The following is a 25,397-nucleotide window of genomic DNA, read 5'->3' as shown; positions in this document are numbered from 1 at the left end:
TAGACTTTTTCATAGTTTCAGAGTACTTGTATTTGAATGAATGTCCACCTAAAGTGTTTGTATCGTGACAAGGACAAGTGGAATTTGAGGTGTGATGTAAACTCACACGTACTGTTTCACCAATCTATCCTGACAATTGCACATTTAAGAATAATATGTTACAGGTCTGATATTTGAAGTAGATGGTACCCCTTAGCTTGCAAATTTTTAGAGAATGTCATGATTTACCACCAACAGCTACTGTTAAAATTTTTTAATTGAAAAAGTTCTGATCTGTGGGCCATCATCATGTTCATAAAACATTTACGTTATCGTACCAGCCGTCAAATTATAAAATCCAGTGATGAATTCAAGAATATTATTATTTGATGCTACTGATTTTATCACATAGTATGATGATTTAATGTTGATGAACCTGATGATGGTGTGGGCACTGAAACTGATTCCATAATAAATCATGAAGTTCCTCCGAAAGGAACCGTGTCATTAGGTTTGAGGGTGGCTTTAGATGTTTATTGATAAGTTTCCTATTTAGTCTTTACTTAACACCACAGAATTTCACAGATATTTAAAACAAACAAAAAATCACAGGATTCTATCATATGAACTAACAGTTAATGCAAAATCTGCCAGATTTTCCTACATCATTGACACTCTTGAGCAGTGCACGTATTACTCACATCTGAGTGAGCTCCCAAGTCATACAGTTTGGTTTATAACTTCAGCAATACTATTTGCAGCTGCTGTCACACTGCATATTGTTGTGTAAACGAGATTTCATTTCAGTGTAAAATTGACTTGCAAACAATACAAATAGAAGTAGAGGATGGTGGCTCAAAATGGAGTGCAAGATAACATTACACTCAACTTGTTTTTGGAGGAGATAGTTGTCAGTAGGAAAACAGGGTGCCAGAGGGATCATAATATGTTTGCACGTTGTTGTTTATTTATTTATTTATTTTTTATATAAAAATGTGGGTTGTCAAATGTTTACAGCTCTTTTCACACACAAGAAACACTGAAAGTGACATTTAACAATAAGAGTAATAATACATCTGATTACTTACTATACAGTGCCTTATCATGGTTACTGCTGTAGGATTTTCAGGGGCATACAGAAAATACGAGTCACACTTAGTAAAGTTTTTTGTGCAAATGATGTTTATAGCATTGTTTTGAATGGTGTATTTTGTGTGTTGTTTTACATTGTTTTCTACATGCATGGTTTAAAATCCCCTAATCTTTAAGCAAATAAATTACTTATATTCATTGGTTTAGCGTGTGTCAGCCTTATTGATATTTTTATGCATTACATCCTGATTTATGACTGTTGCAAATTGTTAAATGCTTTCCTGGTCTCTCCACATTTTCCTTTGTTTACATAATGTTTCCCTGTTGGACAGTAATTATTATTTCTGAGACTATTCCAGCTCATCATTGATGGACCACCCAGTTCAGGCTACCTGCTATTTTGCCCTATGCCAATGGCATTACTGAGATGTGGTGTGGAGAGGCATGGAGTCAACACACTGTTCTGTTAGCCATGTCAGTTTCACACGTCTTGGAGCTGCTACTTTTCACTCGAGTAGCTCCTCAGTTGGCATCACAAGGCTAAGTACCACCGTATTCCAGTCCTCCCACTGCAGGAAAATGCCTGAAAGTACTAAGAATTGAATGTGGAACTACGTATAAAGCCTCTCACTCTATGCCATGGTGCATCAACCTTGATATATTTTCAGTAGGAAAAACAGTTTAGGTTGCACATACAGCACAAGCTTTTTTCAGAATTTGAATAAGAACTGTGGGTAATGCATTAGTCATAATAGTCGAAATTTGGTGTTCGCCTTTGGTGAAGGCATGCAGCTGTCCTCAGATAGGGCCACACTTCCAATCTTGACACAGATATTTGTGTACAAAGCGTAGTGACAGTGAATAAAGACTGTGTGTGCCTACTCTACATGAGACTGGCAGGCAAGATGCTGCCGTCACAGTGGACAGAAGCTCTTCTAGGCGGCAATTTACATTTTTGAAAGTGCAGTAAATAACAATAAAGTAAAACATACAGGGATAGTTAATGTCCAAGCAAATGAAAAATAGGTTTGAAATAGGTGATAAAAGTAAAACAGATGTAAGAACAATTAAAGAAGAGAGAAAGTATATAAAACACTGCACCATCTGTTGGCATCAAAAGTAAGAACAAGAAGTTCATAAGAAGTAAATGGACATAATGGATTGCTTACATTAACCCTGTGGTGCATGAATTTCACTGCAATGAACAGCTTTTAATGGTCAATTCTCTGGTGGGTTCAATGAGTCATGAGGCTGCAAATGCATGCAGGACACAACACCAGTAGGGAGTGCCCACTGCAGTGAACTGTGCGCATTTTCAGCCTCAGGACTGATTGAAAATGCCAAAGAAGTGATCATTAACAGTTGTCCACAGTAGTGACACTATGCGCCACAGGGTTAAAGACAAAATGGATATGAAAAAATTTCATAAGCCAAATGGATATAGGATATAAAAATAAATTAACATTTTTATGAGGAGAATTATGCCAGCATTCAGTTATACTCGTTGAAAAATTATCATGTAATCACAAAATATCTGAGACTTGCTAGTCAGGTGGTCATTAAAACTTACATATTTAGCTACAGGAGTGCTTCATTCTCCAATTCCTACAACAAAGTCAATGTTTTGCTCTTGGGTGGTTGATGCAAAATTTGGAGTGACACTAATACAATTTCTGCATAGCTGCTAGCTTTTAATTGCTCAGTGAATGAAGAATTGTTACCGCCCTACATTAATTTAAAATGCTGGAATGAGAGAATTTGTCTTCCCATACCTGCTCATGATAAGATCCAGTGTCACTTTGTAAATAATGAGCAACCATGGTTTTTCCCCCCTCCTATTGGAACTACATATTAACCAGTTAATTAGCACTTGCGAGATCCATACATTCAAAGGATTGTTTGACTGATTTTCCTGTGATATTGTGGTGTCAGTCGAACGGCTTTAAAAGTGCACAGAAATTATTTCTAAGCTAAACTTTTAGTTTCATGAAAATGATTCTGCTTTCAAATACTGTAACATTATCTAGTAATAGAAAATTGGGGCTTTTCTGACAAGGCATTGTTTTCTGTATGTAGCTGCATAAGTAATAATAAAAATAATTGCTAGAATGGCCTAAGGACTAGAAGGAAGGGTGAGAAAGAGCTTTAACTAATGGACTATAGTTGTGGTGAATATTTTTTGACGAGTTAACATTGAGTGATATACATAAACCTCGAATCTGGATATCTGTGTTTTGTAGCAGTGTACTACAAAATTCACCTCTGTGCACACCTTATTGTGGTTCTGATCTTCAAAATGGCATCAGTTACTCTCCCGTTTTTGTAATGTTGTACCGGAGAGTTGGGGAGTTCCAAAAGCTGTGGGCAAATATATTAAAAAATTTAACAAAGTGAAGAAACTGCGGGAAGCATTTGTCGAATTAAGGGTTTTTACACAGTGTACTAATGTGCTATTGTGGCATATGAATCATTAAAATAATTTTTTTATTAAAATTGAGAAATTATAGTCCAATGTAAGGGGAGAGGGGTGGGTGGGGGGGGGGGGGGGGGGAGGAGGGTGGATGGAGGAAGGAGAGATTCTTCTTTCTGTTTGAAATGACATATTTTGCCTTTCAGGGTCGTAGGCTGTTTTTTGATACCCCCGCCCCCTCCACCCTTCTTCCTCTACAGTATTGGAGAAAGATGTCACTGAATGTTATAAAGACAAGTATCAATGCAGCAAACAGTATTGATGACAAAATTATTGAGAAGTTAAAACTGTTTGTCAGAATAGTTTTTAAAACAAGCCATCTATTGTATCATGTCAGTAATGAGTGGGTTCTGTTCTGTATTGTTTGTGTAAAAGGTCTGCAGTTAAATTCATGTTGTGCAACAGCTGCTGTTAGATGATATAATTATTGTTTATAAGAAACACAACTTTTAGTAACTGTGGTAAAATACTTTTTTTAAATACACATCTGCATTAGGTTAAAACTGAAATTTTTATGTGGTACTTTGAAATTACTGCTAATTAAGCATCTCTTGGAACAGGAAGAGTCAGTGGTGGTAACTTAAGGGAATAAGGAAAATATGTTCACAGTGTCCCTCATTTTCTTTTAAAAACTGACCAACAGTTTAATCAGAAGGTCAATTATGTGCAGGGAAAGAATTTTTCTTCAGAGATGTTTATATTCTGCTCTAGTGCATTCAGCATCTTTTCTTTGTATGTACCAAATGAAAGTGTGGCATCTAATCAAATGTAAACATTATTAGCAACTATGAATGTTTCATATTTTAGTGTAGAAGTGGTACATACAGCTATACCTGTCTGGAGTTGACAACAAAGAAATAATGTGATGCTTCACTGTCTGATGAAATCTCGCTGTACTGATTTTTCTCTGTGGTACTGAAGCCACACGCTTCGGAAGTGCTAGGTGAGATGAAGTTACATAGAGAATAACTCGTGGAATAATAGAACTGTGGAATCATCGACAAGCACCTAAACAAGCAGTCTGAAAACTTTGCTAGGTTTGTGGAGAATAATTTTTTGAGCTAGGGGACGGGCGCACGTGCACGCGCACTCGCACGTGCACACACTAAACGGCTACATTGTGCTGGCTAAATATGAGGTCTGTTCATAATTTCGTGCCAGTAGTGTGTTGAAACGAAATTTGGTTGGCATCGCTGCACATGCCTGTGTTTAATGTGTGATCGCCAGAAGTTTCATTGTTGTACGTCTGCTATGAAAGAAGGCAACAGATGCTTTGGGGGAGGGGGGGGGGGGGGGGGGGAGTGGTATGTGTGGTATGTAGCAGTGCATGCGAAATGAAAGCGACATGGCATCAGCGAGTTTGTGCAGTGCACGATGATATGGGAGAGTGAATTATTAGAGGTTAATAGAACAGAGGACGGGAAGAGTGCAGGGAAGAAGCTGTGTATGCAAGATGAGTAGAGCTGTGGTCCTGGGGCAGGTGGAGGCAGGTGTGAGGTAAGGTCTAATGGAGATTGAGGTCGGGAGGATTATGGGACCAAAGGCTATGTCACAAGAACAGCATAGTTCAGAGAAGTTGTTGGGGAGAAGTATCCAAACGGGGTGCATTATGGCAGCAGCTATTGAAATTGAGCCTGTTTTGCTTAGTGGCATGTTCTCTGCCATGGGGAAACAATCATATCAGCAGATCGTATCAATAGATCTATCAATATTCTTCATCATAAACTTTAGTCCTACTCCTTAACCTTTCTACTTCCTTCAATGCTTCTTCAATATACAGGATAGCAGGAAGACTGCATCCTTATCAAACACCCCTTTCAATCCAAGCACTTCTCAGCTGTTCTTCTGTATTTATTACTACTTCTTTGTTGTTGTACATATTTTATCTTATTGGTATATTGTTGTATAAAAATTTCTTCACTTTTTCCAGTGGCCATTTCACCTGATCTGTTGAGTTCCTCCTTTCGTTACTCAAGATATCTCTACAATTTCCTTCCTTGTACCAATATTTGTCTGTCAGCTTCTGTGATTGCCTCCTTTAGGAATGTCCAATTCCTCTTAAACTGAACTGCTTATTGTGTTAATAATGTCGCAGTATCTGTGGCCTTAGAACTTCAAACAGTCATAATTTTTACTTTTTTACCACACAGATTCTTCCTGACAATTCTCTTGCTGTTTACATAAAGCTCCTCATATGCTTGCATAACTATTATACAGCCTCAAGCACAAATATATTGAAGCACAGTGCATGTCAGAAAGCTGTATCTGACAGAAGTGAACGATGTGGTCTTGTGAAATGCGGTATTGTGGTATTTGGTAGGAGGGTGGCCAAAATATGGTCTCCTTCATTGAAAATATATACGCCCTTGTTTTGCAGTAGTTCATTCTGCTCTAGTGTGATCATTTGAGAGTCTGGTATTTCTTTTCTAACACTTTGCTCTGAATTTCTTGTAAGCATATTCTATAGATATCAGTAAGATTTACCTTTCATAGATTACAATAAAATAAGTGGCTGCAAACCTGCATTGTAGCTACCTGCTTCCATAGCTTTCTATTAAGCCATGGGGAAACACTTCAGAAGATTTTTTGGATTAGATTGTCAAGAATCATCCCAAATTTCTTCCTGGAGCAGACTATTTTGATACTTATTTTTGAACAGACATTTTTTCTGCCTAATTTAAATTTTTTGTATAGTAGCTATCCTTTGTCATGTCTGTTCCATAATTAACTTAACCTCAGACAGAAAATCTGTACATAATATTATCAAGGTGCCACATGCAAAAGTCGTCAATGACTGCTGCATCGAGGTGTGTGATGTCTGTTCTGTCAGACAGATCTGACAGACAAACACAAACACACACACACACACACACACACACACACACACACACACACACACATATGAAAGTCCCTTGTTTGGCAGCATTTAGTAATTTATCACTTCGTTCAGTTTAATGCAACTAGTTCCAAAATGTAAGAAAAATGCATTTTTAATTTCATCTTGTCACTGAGTGTGTTTTCATGAGAAATTGTACTTAACTGTGTTCATAGTTAACAATAATGGAATGCATTCTGCGATGGAGGTATGGAAATGAAAAAATGCCTGACATGTTTGTAATAGATGTATTTATGGTATAGTAAATTGCTAATTAAAAAAAATTTATAAACAATAGTTCTTTACTGTGAGTATTGATAATTACATAATGAGTTTTAAGTTTAAAATTGGAGTGGAAGCAACATAAATGGTGGGATTTAAAAATGAGTTGAGTTCTTAAAGGTTCTCTTTCATTCATCTTTAGGAGTTGGTTAGCTTTCTAAATAATACACGTGTTCATATTTTGCAGTTACATTATTACGTAAATAAATGAAGTCATTATTTAGACCATGTTTGTAAGCTACACTATGTGATCAAAAGTATCTGGACACCTGGCTTAAAAGTTCGTGGTGTCCAGTAGTGCTGGAATTAATTATGGTGTTGCCCCACCCTTAGCCTTGATTACAGCTTCCACTCTCGCAGGCATACGTTCAATCAGGTGCTGGAAGGTTTCTTGGAGAATGGCAGCCCATTCTTCACAGAGTGCTGCACTGAGGAGAGATATCAATATAGGTCGGTGAGGCCTGGCATGAAGTTGGCATTCCAAAACATCCAAAGGTGTTCTATAGGATTCAGGTCAAGACTCTGTGCAGGCCAGTCCATTACAGGGAGGTTGTTGTCATGTAACCACTCCGCCACAGGCCATGCATTATGAACAGGTGCTTGATTGTGTTGAAAGATGCAATCACCATCCCCGAATTGCTCTTCAACAGTGGGAAGCAAGAAGGTGCTTAAAACATCAATGTAGGCATGTGCTGTGATAGTGCCATGTAACACAACAAGGGGTGCAAGCCCCCTCCATGAAAATCTCGACCACATCATAACACCTCTGCCTTCGAATTTTACTGTTGGCACTACACATGCTGGCAGATGACGTTTACTGGACATTCGCCATACCCACATCCTGTCATCGGCTCGCCGCATTGTGTACCGTGATTTGTCACTCCACACAAAATTTTTTCCACTGTTCAATCGTCCAATGTTTATGCTCCTTACACCAAGCGAGGCGTCATTTGGTATTTACCGGAGTGATGTGTGGCTTATGAGCTGCCGCTCGACCATGAAATAGAAGTTTTCTCACCTCCCGCTTAACTGTCATAGTATTTGCAATGGATCCTGATGCAGTTTGAGATTCCTGTGTGATGGCATTAATAGATGTCTGCCTATTACACATTACGACCCTCTTCAACTGTTGGCGGTCTCTGTCAGTCAACACACGATGTCAGCCTGTATGCTTTTGTGCTATACGCATCCGTTCACATTTCCACTACACTATCACATCAGAAACAGTGGGCCTAAGGATGTTTAGGAGTGTGGAAATCTCTCGTATAGACGTATGGCACAAGTGACACCCAATCACTTGACCACATTCGAAGTCCGTGAGTTCCGCAGAGTGCCCCATTCTGCTCTCTCATGATGTCTAATGACTACTGAGGTTGCTGATATTGAGTAACTGGCAGTAAGTGGCAACACAATGCACCTAATATGAAAAACCTATGTTTTTGAGGGTGTCCGTATACTTTTGATCACATAGTGGATGTATGTTATATTACAATAGAAACCTTTATCTCCATAATTTTGCAAAATGAGAATTATGTTAAAATAAAAAAAAAATTAAACCTTTTTGTGGTATACTACTCATGTACATTTATTATGTCCATAAATTTTGAAAAGGAATGGTGGAAAATTAAAGTGGATTGCAATTTGTGTGGTTGTGAGATGAGCTTTTATTTCCTTCCCCCTTGTATCCCATTATTTGATTTTTAAAAATGGAGACTACAGAGCAAAGTGAATGACCTTAGCTGCAACTGAATTACTCTTATGGGCACAATTTATTTTTCATAGCTGCACAGAGAAATTATGATCCTGACACATTTCATCTAGGCTACAGCTTTTGGATGTACTACAGTTTTGTACTCTTTATTTAAAAAAAGCTGTACTATATGACAAAATTTGACTGGGTTGAGGATTTCTTGGAAGTTAGAACACAGCACATTATCTCAGATGGAGCATCCTTGACAGAAATAGAAGTAACTACAAGGTAGTCGCAGGGATGTTTATTGGGACCCTTATACATGGCGTGTATTAATAACATGCAGACAATATTAATAGCCACCTCAGGTTTTTTTTGTTGGCTAGCAGTTATCAGAAATGATGTGTTGTTGTGGTCTTCAGTCCTGAGACTGGTTTGATGCAGCTCTCCATGCTACTCTATCCTGTGCAAGCTTCTTCATCTCCCAGTACCTACTGCAACCTACATCCTTCTGAATCTGCTTAGTGTATTCATCTCTTGGTCTCCCTCTACGATTTTTACCCTCCACGCTGCCCTCCAATACTAAATTGGTGATCCCTTGATGCCTCAGAACATGTCCTACCAACCGATCCCTTCTTCTGGTCAAGTTGTGCCACAAACTTCTCTTCTCCCCAATCCTATTCAATACTTCCTCATTAGTTACGTGATCTACCCATCTAATCTTCAGTATATCAGAAATGATATACTGTCTGAAAAAAGCTTCAGAAATATTAATCAAATCTTGATACAATTCCCAGGAGGTGCAAAGATTGGTAACTTGCTTTACATTTACAGAAACATGAAATTGCACATCTTGCAGAACAAAATAAACACAGTATCCTCAAAGTACAGTACTGATTCACAGTTGAATTCATTCAGCTGATGCAAAAATCTGGATGTAACAGTTCGTAGGGATAGTAGATGCAGTGATCACATAGGCTCAGTTGTGGCTAGAAAAGATGGCAGACTTCAGTTCATTGGCAGGATACAAGAAATATTCAGTCTACAACCAAGACTTCGGACAAGTCGCTTGGGTGTTCCATGTTGAACTATGGCTTAAATGATTGGGACCCATACCACATACAACGAACTGGACATACTTAACATGGGCAAAGGAGGGTGGCACGAGTGGTTGTAGACTGTTTGACTCACAGGTGAGTGTCACAGAAATCTTGAAAGATGTGAATTGGCACTCTTGAAAAATAGATGAAGTTATCCCACAAAAGTGGACTTGCAAAATTTCAAGGTCCAGTATTGAGTTAAGACTCTAGAGGTAGTCCTCAAGACTGATTTGATGCTGCTCTCCATGCTGCTCCATCCTGTGCAAGCCTCTTCATCTCCAAATAACTACTGCAACATACATCTTCCTGAATCTGCATACTGTATTCAACTCTTGGTCTCCGTCTGTGATTTTGTGATTTCCCCCCCCCCCCCCCCCCCGCCCCCTCCCCCCCCCGCCACACACACACACACACACACACACACACACACACACACACACACACACACACACACACACTCTCTCTTTCCTCCAGTACTAAATCGGTGATCCCTTGATGTCTCGGTGTCTGTCAAACGATTCCTTTTTTGGTCAAATTGTCAGAAATTTCGTGTCTCCCCAATTCTCTTCAGTTCTTCCTCATTAGTTATGTGATCAACCAATCTAATCTTCAATATATGGCTGTGTGCGCCGCCATTTTGGCGGGTGACCTTGAACGGGACTTAGCTGCAGCACGAGGCGCCTGGGAGGATCGCGCTAAGTTTTAACTAAGCGCGATCCGCTGGAAAGACCCATTTCCGGTGCCGCCATTGCGGTTTATCTCGACGCTACTTCCTGCCGTGCCCAGTTCTTATCAGTAGGCACTTCCGCTATACAGGCAGCAGCACGCTCACTTCACTCGAGGCAGCCGCACGAAGCACACAGCCATGCCGAACAGGAGGAGGAGATATGCAAGATGATCCGCTGTTTATCATCCATGTTTCCCATCCATACATGGCTACACTCCAGACAAAGACCTTCAGAAAAGACTTCCTAACACTGAAATCTATATTCAGTGTTAATAAATTCCTCTTCTTCACAAATGCTTTCCTTGCCATACCAGTGTACATTTTATATCCTCTCTACTTTAGCTATCATCAGTTATTTTGCTATCCAAATGAGAAAATTCATCTAATACTTTAAATGTCTCTGTATCCTAATCTGATTCCCTTAGCATCACCTGATTTAAATCAAATACATCCCATTGTTCTTGTTTTGCTTTTGTTGATGTGCATCTTATATCCTCCTTTCAAAACACTATCCATTCCATTCAGCTGCCCTTCCAAGTCCTTTGTTTGCATATTATGTACAGAGGTGACCCAAAACATTATGACCACTGCCCATCGCAAGGTGGAATACCTCCTTGTGGTGTTGCGAGCACATGATGCAGTAGGGAATAAATGTTAGCAGAAGGGAGACAAATGGACAGTCATTATAGCGAAGATATGGGCCGCAAATGTGGAAATCCACTGATAAGTGGTTTTGACAAAGGGCACAATGTTATGGTGCTGCAGCCGGAAATGAGAATCTCTGAAACGGCGAAGCTGGTTGCCTGTTGGTGTACTGCTGTAGGCCGTATGGTGTTGGACAACCACATCTCATCACAAAACATAGAGGCCAGAGCATCCCACATTGTGTAATTTAGGATAGACAGAAATCTGTGGCGTGATGACAGACTATAGGCTGGTGCATGCACAAGTGTTTCGGAGCACACCGTTCAAATGCCATCACACAACCTCTACGTGTTTCTATGTTGACCCAATGACCTCATCAGTTATAATTGCATTGGGCACAGCATCACTGAGTTTTCAGTCTGGATCAATAGAAACATGTCATCTGTCAAATGAATCCCATTTCTTGTTAAACCAGGTCGATGGTTTGCTTCTTACACGGTGTCATCCAGGTGAATGGCTGCATGAAACATGCACCATGCCACAGATGCAGGCCAGTGAGGGCAGTATTATGCTACGGAGTACATTGAGTTGGGCTTCCATGAGATCTGTGGTGGTGATCGAAGGCTTCATGATAGCAGTAAACTGCATCGCTTCATGCTTGAAGTATCCCCCTACAGTGATGACATCTTCCAGCAAGGTAACCATATTGCAAGGTCAGAATTGTGCTACAGTGGTTTGGGGGGGAGGGGGGGGGGGGCATTACAGTGAACTCACGTTGATGTCTTGGCCAGCAAATGTGCCTAATCTATATCCAATGGAACACACATCATTCACCAGCTGTGTTACCGTAAATCACCATCCTGCAATTTGTGGGAATTGCTTGAGGTGGTCATAATGTTTTGGCTCATCGATGTATGTAGATATAGATGAGCCTTGAGCCTAGTTGTCTGTAGCAGGGTAACAGTAAATGCCAGGTTTTTACTACTGTATTTTGGCCTTGAGACAGTCGCTGTCCTACTGCTGATCTGACAATACAGTGTCCATTGTGTCAACCTTTGTAGCAGTTTTGGATTGATGTGTAAACTTTTTTTTTTTTTTTTTTTTTGCCTGATAAATTTCATGTTTTCCTCCTCATTCTTCACAAACAGCCAAGTTACAGCAGAGAAATCCAGGAATGAAGATTGTCCACTGTAGATATTCAACATGACATCTACATCTGCATATGTACTCCAAAAGCCACTGTACAGTGCATGGTAGATGGTACCACTACTAGTCATTTCCTTTGCTCTTCCACTTGCAAATAGAGCAAGGGAAAAACACTATTTGCCTTTGTATGAGCCCTAATTTCTTGTGTCTTAGCATTGCAGTCCTTACACGAAATGTATGTTGGTACTACTAGAACAATTCTGCAGTCAGTTTCAAATACTAATTCTCTAAATTTTCTCAAGTGTGTTCCTTGAAAAGCATTTCACTGTTCCCTCATTTTAGCTTAGGAAGCATCACCGTAACACTTGTGTGTTGTTTGAACCTACTGATATCCAGTCTAGCAGCCTGCCCCAGAATTGCTTCGATGTCTTTCTTAATCCGTCTTGTCTCTGTTAAACACTCACCCTCAAGGACAACATACTGGGTTCCGTTACTTAAGAAGTCTTTGAGCCACTCACATATCTAGGAACCTATTCCATATGCTTGTTCCTCTGTTAAGTCTTTTGCCCTTCATCGATAGTTCACAGTATATTGAGCGAGAAGGCAAGCTGAGTTTCACATGAACAGTACTTTCTAATATAATGCTGATTTCTGGACATAAGCTTCTCAGTCTCAAGAAAATTTATTATATTTGAACAGAGAATATGGATTCTGCAGGAAACTGATGTTTGGGATATTGGTCTGTAATTTTCTGGGTCTATTCTTTTACCCTTCTTATTTACAGGATTCCCCTGCACATTCTTCCAGTTGCTTGGGATTTTGCCCCCTGCAGTTTCTTGCAGTCACTTTGGGACTTTGCGCTGGGTGGTGCTGGATGAGAGGTTTACGATAAAATGTGAGCTAAGTAAGGGGCCAATGCCGTAGAGTACCCTTTGAAACACCAAATTGGGATTCCATCCAGACCAGGTGAATTATTTCTTTTCAACTTTTTCAGTTGTTTCTCTACACCAGCGATGCTTATTACTATGTCATCCCCATAGGAGTCTGTCTGATTGTGAAACAATGGTGCATTTGTATTGTTGACGAGCGTGAATGATTTCTTAGACACGAAATTTAAAACTTCGCCTTTTGTTACGGTATCTTCAACTGCCACACCAGACTGGTCAACGAGTGACTGGATGGAAGCCTTAGCCTTGCTTAGTGATTTTATGTAGGACTAGAATTTGTCATGTTCATGGGCATATCTTTTGCTAAGGTATGATTGCGGTAGCTGTTGTCTGCTTCACGCTTAGATCTTTTCACAGGTGCATGAATTTCTGCTTGCCTTTTCTGTTTGCATGTTCTCTTTTGAACCAAGATTGCAGTGGCCTTTGCTCCTTCGGCATTTTCCGAATTTCATTGTTCAACCATGGTGGGACTTTTTCGTCCTTAATCCACTTACTAGACCTCAATTTATAATCTGTTTAAACTTTGTCCACAATTCCTCTATGTCCATCTTACTGGAACTAAGTGATGTCAGTTCATTTTCTAAGTGAGGTGCTAACAACTGCTTATCTGCTCTTTTTACCAGAAATCCTTTTCTAGTCTTCTTGACTGGTAGATTAACTTTTGTAATGATAGTTGCTGTAATGACACTAGCATCTCTAACCCTCGTCTCTCTACTGATGCTGTCTTGTGTGAATCTTTCTCTCTGTTGGCAAGTAAGACCAGTGTGTAACTTGGGTACAAATTTTACAGTAATTATAAAGCAACAACTTATCACTAACTGTGGACACTACACAGTATTAGGCTATTTGTATCAAGGCACAGTGTGATGATGGAATGGATCACCACTTGGAAAATCGTGTCTGTGGTCTGATACAGAATGGCAAAAGACAGAAATGTGCCTCTGAAACTTCTGTTTACTGAATTTGAATGTGAATGTTACAGCATTTGATTATATTATTATGCCTTGTGATTTGATGTTGGTGGCTGAGTTGTTTTGTAAGTAAAACCACAAGGAACTAATTGATAGTTTGTGCAAGAAGTGTTTTTGAAAGAAAAATGGAGAACTTTCAGTGTATTGTTCTCAAGCATTCAGATGTTCTTCATAGTGTGTGCTACGAAAGTTGCAAGAATACGAAAAAAAAAAAATCCTGCTACAGTAATTTATTTCTTTTGTATGTTGTTTTATAATGCTCTGAACTAATGTTGGGAACTGAGAGCACTTCTTGAACTAGTTGATACTTCTCTCATAAGTTATGTTTCATCTCGAAATATGCATCCTACTTACCTTACAGTTATGCAGCATGTGGAGAACGACAAGAAGCTTTGAATTTTTATTCATTGTCTATTCATGAAGAATCATAGTAGCAAGCTGGAATGCCATACAGTTTTCGAGGGGGGAAAGTCAGTTATTTCTTTTGAGGCTGAGTACTTAACTGATCGCTCACCCAAGTCCTGGATTGATACCTGTTGCTCCAGTTGTTCTGCTGCGGGAAAGTGTTGCAGCAAGAGTTTACCCAGCCTCATTGAGATATAGTGAGAATATTGACACTAAATTAGGAGCTGTAGAACATTTATTTTTGTCTACTGAACGTTATAGTTTCAGTGCATAACGATGGCTAACCAGAAGAAATTGTGAACCTTAAAATATTCAACAGATACCCCTGGAAATAAAATGTTATAATGGGTGTCAGTGCTTTTCATACTGCAGAAAACTTCCAGATACTAATGTAGACTTGTATTGTTTTCAGTAAAAAATGAATTACTAGCGTGAAATACATGCTGTTCATCTTTGTGTTTATTTTACGTAACTTCAAGAATAAAAATTAAAGACAAAAAGGTCCATTCACGAGAAGAGTATTATTCAACTTCATCCATCCATCCATCCATCCATGTATCTGATGTAGAAATTTCCATAGTTATGCAATGAAAATCAACACAGTAAATATTTTTTCTGAAGCTAAATCCTAAAAAGAGATCTGTCCTATGTAAAGTTGAAGCAGTGTCTGTGCACGTCAAGGCAGGTGAACAAACGACTTCTCAAACTTTAGAGGGACCTTTCATAACACTAACATATGATATGATATACTTACAAGCTCAAGTGCAATATCTTTATTTTCTCATGGTGTATTTTGAGTTTCTCAAAAAAATCAACTATTGTTCTTGAAAAGATAGATAAATATGTCCAACCATACTGTGAATATTGATAAATCAAAATGCAGACGCATTATTGCCATAAAATAAGAATTTCATTAAAGGTAGTTCACTGGCAGTGGTTTTCAGTGTCTGCTTTGGAGCCAAACATAATGCCATGTAATTACAATGAAATCACTACATTTAGCTGCAGACAGGCGGTGATATGTGTCAACGTAGACAGTAAAAAATGTGTGCCCCGACCGGGACTCGAACCTGGGATCTCCTGCTTACATGGCAGATGCTCTACCCATCTGAACCACCGAGGGCACAGAGGATAGTGCAACTGCAGGGACTTATCTCCAGCACACCTCCCGTGAGACTCGCATTCCCAAATTATTGTCCCGCACTATATTAATAGTGCCCATTATACCCATTACTCGTGGATTTTTGCATCTGCACAGAAGAAGACGGTCAAATCTTCATATATAATGCAGTGTTTCAGGCTAGTGGAATGTGTAATAGTTCATGTGTGTGCCTTTTGGGTGATATGCCACTAGTGATTTCTTGAGAGCAATGTAGTGTTGCTTTGTGGCCCACGTGGCATTTGAGCAAAGAGAGAAGACAGTAGTTTTTGTTTAACATTTATATTGGCTCAACATTTTTCACTTTTATTTTAAAAAATTCCAAAGTTCATTATATAAGCAGGTTATCACTAGTGGCCAGTTTTTTTTAACAATTTTTTTGACTCACCAGCCCACACTGAAATGCCATTCATGACAGTTTTCTTTGACAATTGATGGGGGATGAACTCTTGAACATTTATTCCTACTGTGGATATTGCTTTTAAAATCCAAGCAATTGGACCATACCATAATACCAGCTGTATGGTTGCAAATTTATTATTATTATTTTTTCAACATTTGTAGCCTCCAAGCAAACCTGTGCAAGTTGTTGTTAACAATCTCCCTGAAGGTTGTGAACAGAATCTTATACGAAATCGCCTGAGGCGACTCTCGGATAACTGTGGTGGAAAAATTGCTGCTATCAACAAGACAACAGCCACAATTCGCTTTCCCAATGCTGACACTGCTAACAGGTATGTTATAATCACAAGTAGTACCTTATTTCACAACAGTGGTTTTTGTCTCAAAATTTGATATATAATGATTGATGTGTCTCCATTAAAATTTTGGATGGATGACAAATACAATGAAGAAATTTTGCATATCAAGGGAAAAGATTTTCTAAACATATCATTTGGTCCTAGCATGTAAAAATGAAAACTCTGACAATATTAGTTATGAATTTGTTTCTACCTTTCTGAACACTTTTTTTTAACTTGTGGGCTTTAAATCTATTTTATCCATATTCAGTAAGATAATCATTTGACTCATATAATTTTATGTGAACAGAAATTAAAATTTTGCACTGTTTTTGGATTCAATCACACTTCCAGTATGCTAATATATAGACTTTATTTTACTATGAGAATGATAATTTTGGTATCTTATTGGAATTGAGGGGAAAATGCCAAGAAAGATGGAAAGAACTAAGTAAATAAGTAATGTCTTTGAACTGAAATGTCCTAGTATAATAGATTTAAATCAAAGATAATATTGTTGAGTGTAAAGCATAGATCCACTGACTGAAAAGGACATACCTGTGTGTTTTCCTTGTGTTGTTCATGCAGAAGCAGTTAAATGCACCCTAGGATTGTGTGTCTGTTTATGGAAGGTCTGTTGCTGTAGTGAAACCATAGGAGCAGTTTCTTAGTTGAAATCTTTTGCTATGCTTCTGGTTTAGTAAATACAAATAATTATATTTAGCAGTACTTTGAAATGTGAGGTGAGTGATTTAATTTAATATTTTATTTTTCTTACATGTTTCAGTGGATTTTGTTGTAATGGAAAGAGAGATAAAGGTTGTCTTTGTGAAATTATAGTAGTTTAGATTAGACTACTTGTTATTAAATTTTCAGGGCCCAGAAACGGATGGATGGAGAAGATGTGTATGGAAATAAGATACAGGTGACTTGTTCAGATATAGGAGAAGCAAGAGATTCTTCACCAAACAAAACTCAGACAGGTAACTTTTGAGTTAGTTGTTTTACTTTTATGCATCTATTTATATTTTACTGTGAAATACTGTTTTATAATTATTTCCGTGTCCTGTAAATAATTTGTCTGGTCTAGTTCTCATAATAACTTCTCTACGGTTGAATTAACAACTTTTGTATAAATTATTGCTATGTATTTCCCAAAAGAGGAAAAAAAAGTAAACTTGATAATTTATGGAAACAAGTGGTATTATGTAGTGATAGGACAGAATTTGCCAGTTCTATTAGTTGTGTAATTTTAATATGGCTTGTAATTAGTGTTATGCTACAGCCATCTGATGTACTGGAACATTGTCTCGTAGCTCGAAACACAAGACTGGTGGCAAGTAAAGAATCTGGAATACAAGGTACCATGTCATCACTTTACTATAAACAAGGGCCAAGGCAGCCATCTGTGGTGTATAACTCTGTACCTACAAGTCTTAACTTGATGGGAGGAAGTACCTTATTTAATCGTGCATCTGTGCTGCAGCAAAATGGAAACCACCAGTTGCCAGTTCACACTACAGGTATGTTTTTTTCATTTGTAGAATCAATCTTGCTACACTAATAGAACGTAGTCCATGTGATGTTAAATGTGTAAAATAATTAAATCCTAGAAATTAGGAGTATCAGACACAACTTAATTTTCAACAAATCTAAGTTCATCAGTGTGCATTTTATGATCATGAAAGGATCGTTAAATGAGAGTAATTTCCTTTCTGAAGAATAGCAGTTTTAAAACTGCATATAAGCAGGTGTTTTTTTTATTTTTTTTTATTTTATTTTTTTTTATTTTTAGTAAAATGAGATTATAAACAGTGGGTTCAGAATTGCTGAGGCAGCGTTGTAGGAATAAACATGAAAAGCCAGATGCAAATTTTGAGCAAGCTCCTGTCACATAAAATGGCTGCAAATGAGAAATGTTTAAAAACTATTATTGTATGAGAACACTTTCTCCCCCCCCCCTCCTCTCCCGCCCTGTAAATTTTACTTGCTGGAAATTGGTTTTAATGTTTACAGGTTGAAAAGTCAATATTTAAATGACATTTCTCTCTACATAATAACCATCTCAGGTTTCAGAAAGCATACTGTAGACTAGGTCTGCGGCAATTACGGTAGTACTGAAGTACAGGTATTGTGTAAAACGTGATCACTGTTTGAAAAAAAAAATCAGAATTTTTATAATTTACTGCTACATTAGATGATAGAGAGCTTGGGACTATACTATCTGACTTAACAGGAGACAAATTGTTTTTGACAACAGGGCTGAAATATAAGCAACAGTTTACAAGATCAGGGAGACTCACATGGAATCTTGGTTGAGCATAGTACCGTAACATTTTATGGGGTCAGGAGGAATATTCAACACTGGTCATTTGCTTTGACCAGTGACATATTAATGGCTGTTGTGATTTCACCTTTTGGTACATATTTTCCTAGTTTGGATGCTTGTTGGAAGCAAACAAATATGGATACAAAAAGACTAAACCATAGTTTAGCCCATTAAAAAAAATTGTCACTAATATGATATAGTTGCCATGTTGTTTATGACATGTTGGTTGTTTTCTAGGTCACTGATCAAAGCAGTTGACTGGCATTGAATATTCCTCTTTGTCTGTTTTATGAATGATGTTCTGACAATGAGTGGAGACTCAAAACATGTAGTGACTTGTTTTACTTAATAATAAAGTAAATGTAGCATAGTAGTTTGTGTTTTGTCACTCTGTCATTAGCACAGTAAAACTAAAATTTGTGTGGTTATGCATACACAAGAAAACTCGTGACAAAATCTTGAACATTAGGAAATTGAACTGATTTTTTTTTATCCTGTTAGAATACTCAGTGTACAGTCAATGGGATTATAATATAGGACACATTAAAAACAGAAAATATTAATATTAACTTGCTTCTTAAGGAGGAACCATTTTGATGACTCTCCATCTTCACTGATCATGATGGACAGTACTGTCAGTCAGTAGGGTATCTTTTGTCCTCCATCTCTGTGTTGTGGATGTGTAGACTTGCATTTGTAATCCATTTCGAACTATCTTTTTTGGCATTATTGTTTTACGATGTATGTATGTATAAAGACATAAGTTGAGATACCTAGATTTTTGGAGCAGTTTCTGCATTTTTCAGAAGTCCTTAAAATGATCTTATTTTACATGAACACTGTTTTTTGATTGTCAGTTTTCGCATACAGTCACTTCATATTGCGGGTACGATTCAAAGAGCCAATGGTATATGTGCGTAGAAGCTGGTTGGCTGCGTTTTGTGATAGCTGCTTTATTATGAATGTGACAACTGAATTTTTTTATTACAGAATTTATGAACTGTTCACTTTTCAGTTCATTATCCACAGTAATACCCAAGAATACAGTGGATTTTACTCTGTCCACCTTTATATCATCCACCTCTAAACCCATAAGCACAGTCTTCTTTGTTTTTAACCAGTGCACACATAGTCTTTCTTAGGTTTTAAAATCAGTTTGTCTTCCATGAGCTATTGAGCTGTGATGTTTGCAGAAATATATCATCTTCTCTAAAGTTGTTCCACAGTGTTTTAATTGATCAGTATTGTTATGTCATCTGCATACATGAAATGGTTTACAGTAAGTACATCCTGAGAGTAATTCTAAGTAATAGTAATTTTATCATGAGCATATGTATGAGGAAAACGTATTTAGTCTATGAAACATTCTCATCTTATCCATTCAGAGCCAGTCCTATACACTGTTTGCAGGATGATATCATTAAAGATTAACTGAAATACTGAGATGTTTTTATGTGCCTCGTACTTTCATTGTTTGGTCCATTAATTTTGTTGAAGTTATTGATTAGTTCTGATCATGCATCAGCGCCTTGACTTGAAAAGACCTGCTGTAGGCAGTATGTTATGAGGAGACATGCTGTAGACAATGTCGTCTCGTAAGCAGACTGCAGTCTTCTGTTACCAAAGCAAATGATACATGATTTCTTAACTGTCCCATAATTCCTTCATTTTGATTCCCTACTGATTTTTCCTTTATTATGTAAAACACTTTCTTTTGCATTTAACATGTTTCTGAATGTTATTTTGAACTTTTTTCGTGTGTGTGTGTGTGTGTGTGTGTGTGTGTGTGTGTGTGTGTGTGTGTGTGTCCACGTTCAGAAAGTGAAGGTTGCCCTTTGTTTCAGATTTTTTTTTATTTTATTGTTCTGTTCCGAAAGTAAAATTTCAGGAACTTTATTTCCTAGCAACTAGTACCGGGCTGCAAATATGGTGTACTAAACAGTATATTCTAAACTTGCATTAGTCAACTAGTATCTTTTCCAGTTTGCCAGTCTTCTATAATTGACAATGAACTTGACCATATTAATCACTATTTTGATTCTTCATTCCCATGCTGGGGGCAAACCAGCGTATCTGAGGAGAAAAACAATGTTTCACAAAGCACCCGGTATCCAGCACACATTGGTCTATCGATTATTCATATGATTTTCAAATGCATCCTTGTTGGCTTTTGAACACATTCTAAGTTGATTTCTGAATGAATCGTAAGTTGTCTTTTGAATGTGTGCATAGCGTATGTGAGATCTTTGCCAGGGGAATCCCCATCCAATCTAGAAATACTTCCCTGCAGACAAAAGGGGGTGGGGCTATACAAGCTGAATGAAATAAAGCCGAACGGGTGAATGCCACTCACTGTTTATGTGGTTCACTGTGTTTGCGAATGATCAGCTTTGTTATAATTACTAGATTCAGATTACCAGAGTGGAAATAAACAAGAAAGAGGAATAACAAATAAGAAAGATTTATATATAATCTTCTCAGTGTACCCAAGAAAATGAAATTTTGATGGAAAATTTTTGACCAGATCACTACACTAGTAAGGGCCAGTTGTACAGTCCCTGCTAGCAGCCGCAGCTAAGTTCTATTCTGGGAGTAGTGTGGAAAATGTGGTGTACAAACACGTAATAACACTTAACTGTAGAATAAATGTGGGATAACTACACCAGTGATTCTGGCAGGATTAGTGAAATTAACCGGAGAATAAACTATGACACTGGCAGGAATGGTTATAGAATTAATCATGATAAGATTGTTTGTTAGAATGAGGGAGATGAAGAAATGGGGACATCACACAAATTATGGAAGAATGACGATTCCAAACTTATATAAAAATTTTGTACCACTACTTTTCGATCAAGTGCTTGAGAAGCTGGAGTGTATGAATGAAATGTGAAAGTACTTGCTAACATAAAACTTTTCGCTTGCAGTAGGCCTAATAGGCGTTTGACATTGGTACTTCGTGAATTGTATTCTGTCGTGCTATAAAAATGACCATTTGTGCCAAAACAGTATTGTTTATTTGGTGTGTTACAATTGCTGCAATATTAGACAGGCTGTTTTATCTAGCAGACAGTGGCAAAATAGACTTAATCAGATCAAGAGATCACACCAGTCTTGGGTACTATTTGTTTTAACAGGTTTCTCAGTATTAGACAACAACATTTAGATTTTTCATGTAGCAAAATGTTTGACGAACTTTGATAATAGATCCTTTCACAGAAAGGAAAGCACACCATGTAAAGTTGTGGCAAGATTAGAGAGGAAAAATGCTATGACCTAAGGATTGAAGGAAAGTGTACTGTCTAGCTTGTCTGTTGTCTTTACTGGTTTTATGTATCCTATTATTTAATTTTGTCACACAAAACAGCAAGCTATTAGCTAATAGGCAATAAAGAGTGCATATTTTTTTTGAAGAGTTCTTGTTCTCCTGATTACAAATGATCCCATCCGGTATTAATTGTGAGCTTCTTTAAAAAAGAGGCAGGATGTCAAACCGGCCGACTGGGAGCAGGAGAGGCACCACGTTTAAATTTCTGCTGTCCTGAATATAGTTTGATGGCATCCATTGCAAAATACACATATTTGAATTCCACAGAGTGAAATAGTGATGTGGATAGAGGAATGCTGTGTGAAGAGGCATAGCACTGCACTTTGGCACACTTAGGACCAAATAAGATGTTTTACATTTCCTGGAACATATATTCTTTATGTATCAGACTCTTCACAAAGATGTGTGCCACAAAATGAACATATTTTTGAAAAGTCATATTTTTAGATTTTTAGTGTCATCACTCGAGGAAAGCGGGTTAGCCACTATCAAGTATTGCCCGGTTCGGGAATATCGTAGATCTGGAGCTGATGCACAGAGCAGTCTGAGTTTGAGTGGGGAGGAGGGTAACCTCCACATGATGTGCATTTATGTTTAGTGATTTTGATGTTTCCTCTTCATTTATTGCTCTCACGTCAAATGAAAACAGAACGGATTTCTGTGGCTGGTAGCTATCGAGGTAATTAAAATACATTCACATAATTATGGAAGGCTAAAATATGTTATTAGTTTGAGACCTTATTTTATTTCCACTTTTCTGATGGTTAAGCATTAAACTACTTGCAGAACAATGTTATTTTTGTCAGTTTGTTAAAGAAATTTGGCTTTTGTTAATCTTTTCTACTGAGGCAGTCAATTTATTTGAAATGAAGGGTTTAATTCCACAGTGTTGGCTAGTTTCAACTGTTTGCTGCATTTCAAGTGCACGTTTTCATCTTCCAGCACATACGGCATTATACCATAATAAAGAACCAAATATGAGATAATACAATACTGGTACTCTAAAAAAATTTACTTCCCGAAAACCGCACTAAAAAGCTTAATATCAGATTGAGGCCTACTTCATTGGAATCTGGACATGCGGATGTGCACTTTAAGCGAAATTATGCATATTAGTATGGTTCACGAAATTCCACTGCTGTTGGAGTATCTTCTGATGTCTTGTTGCTTTTATGACATAATGTAAGTACTTTCAATGTTTGACACCTGCGATCTTACGGGCTTCCTACATTGTCGTAGCTGCACAAGCGCGGTGTTGCCTGTTATCTGACGCTCTGTGGCAACTACCTGAAATGAATCCATTTCTAACAGGTTGCGGGAAAATATTGCGAATGGTGGTTTGAAAAGCATCATTTTCAAAGTACATTTCCATTTACACAACATGAAATATGTGCAAGAATGTACGATGAATATTACAGAGCGTTTGACACTCACTTAAGTCAGCTCTCTGAGGATAAGCCATTTAGAAGAATTTTGAGCCCAGATGATAACATTTATGTCATTATTAAAAATTTTACAGTCAGAGTTGTGTGTTGTATCTTAAAGTGTAACACAGGCAACAAAGATCAATATTTTATGTGAAAGCTTAGCTTCTCTTGCAGCCTATTAACCTATAGGTAATGGGGAGTGGGTGTGGTAATTACGAAAATAATCACTCGCACTACCATCACTTAGTATTAATACTTTTATTCTCGCAGCATATACACAATGCGTGTAGCATAGAGTGCGTACTAAAGAGAACTGATCTTGTTGTTGTTGTCTTCAGTCCTGAGGCTGGTTTGATGCAGCTCTCCATGCTACTCTTTCCTGTGCAATCTTCATCTCCCAGTACTTACTGCAACCTACATCCTTCTGAATCTGCTTATTGTATTCATCTCTTGGTCTCCCGCCACGCTGCCCTCCAATGCTAAATTTGTGATCCCCTCATGCCTCAGAATATGTCCGACCAACCGGTCCCTTCTTCTTGTCAAGTTGTGCCACAAACTCCTCCTCTCCCCAATTCTATTCAATACCTCCTCATTAGTTATGTGATCTACCCATCTAATCTTCAGCATTCTTCTGTAGCACCACGTTTCAAAAGCTTCTATTCTCTTCTTGTCCAAACTATTTATCGTCCATGTTTCACTTCCATACATAGCTACACTCCATACAAATACTTTCAGAAACGACTTCCTGACACTTAAATCAATACTCGATGTTAACAAATTTCTCTTCTTCAGAAGCACTTTCCTTGCCATTGCCAGTCTACATTTTATATCCTCTCTACGTCGACCATCATCAGTTATTTTGCTCCCCAAATAGCAAAACTCATTTACTACTTTAAGTGTCTCATTTCCTAATCTAATACCCTCAGCATTACCAGACTTAATTCGACTACATTCCATTATCCTCATTTTGCTTTTGTTGATGTTCATCTTATGTCCTCCTTTCAAGACACTATCCATTCCGTTCAACTGCTCTTCCAAGTCCTTTGCAGTCTCTGACAGAATTACAATATCATCGGCGAACCTCAACATTTTTATTTCTTCTCCATGGATTTTAATACCTACTCCGAATTTTTCTTTTGTTTCCTTTACTGCTTGTTCAATATACAGATTGAATAACATCGGGGACAGGCTACAACCCTGTCTCACTCCCTTCCCAACCACTGCTTCCCTTTCATGCCCCTCGACTCTTATAACTGCCATCTGGTTTCTGTAGAAATTGAAAATAGCCTTTCACTCCCTGTATTTTACCCCTGCCACCTTTAGAATTTGAAAGAGAGTATTCCAGTCAACATTGTCAAAAGCTTTCTCTAAGTCTACAAATGCTATAAACGTAGGTTTGCCTTTCCTTAATCTAGCTTCTAAGATAAGTTGTAGGGTCAGTATTGCCTCACGTGTTCCAACATTTCTGCGGAATCCAAACTGATCTTCGCCGAGGTCGGCTTCTACCAGTTTTTCCATTCGTCTGTAAAGAATTCGCGTTAGTATTTTGCAGCAGTGACTTATTAAACTGATTGTTCGGTAATTTTCACATCTGTCAACACCTGCTTTCTTTGGGACTGGAATTATTAAATTCTTCTTGAAGTCTGAGGGTATTTCGCCTGTCTCATACATCTTGCTCACCAGATAGTAGAGTTTTGTCAGGACTGGCTTTCCCAAGGCCATCAGTAGTTCCAATGGAATGTTGTCTACTCCGGGGGCCTTGTTTCGACTCAGGTCTTTCAGTGCTCTGTCAAACTCTTAACGCGGTATCGTATGTCCCATTTCATCTTCATCTACATCCTCTTCCGTTTCCATAATATTGTCCTCAAGTACATCACCCTTGTATAGACCCTCTATATACTCCCTCCACCTTTCTGCTTTCCCTTCTTTGCTTAGAACTGGGTTTCCATCTGAGCTCTTGATATTCATACAAGTGGCTCTCTTTTCTCCAAAGGTCCCTTTAATTTTCCTGTAGGCAGTATCTGTCTTACCCCGAGTGAGATAAGCCTTTACATCCTTACATTTGTCCTCTAGCCATCTCTGCCT

At 38.1% G+C, this 25,397-nt stretch overlaps 1 protein-coding gene across 1 annotated transcript in view; it reads left to right on the top strand.

Annotated features, from left to right (window-relative positions):
• LOC126458329 (meiosis regulator and mRNA stability factor 1) overlaps positions 1-25,397 on the top strand; it is a 212,592-nt gene that overhangs the window by 54,403 nt on the left and 132,792 nt on the right. The window contains exons 7-9 of the mRNA XM_050095288.1: positions 16,053-16,222; positions 17,105-17,211; positions 17,545-17,751. Of these exons, the coding sequence (XP_049951245.1) occupies positions 16,053-16,222; positions 17,105-17,211; positions 17,545-17,751 (484 nt within the window). The remainder of the gene's footprint in view (positions 1-16,052; positions 16,223-17,104; positions 17,212-17,544; positions 17,752-25,397) is intronic.

This window comes from Schistocerca serialis, chromosome 2 (genome assembly GCF_023864345.2).
Source record: "Schistocerca serialis cubense isolate TAMUIC-IGC-003099 chromosome 2, iqSchSeri2.2, whole genome shotgun sequence".
Taxonomy (NCBI): domain Eukaryota; kingdom Metazoa; phylum Arthropoda; class Insecta; order Orthoptera; family Acrididae; genus Schistocerca; species Schistocerca serialis.
The sequence above is the reverse complement of the archived record's forward strand: the minus strand, read 5'-3'. Positions and strand labels throughout refer to the sequence as shown.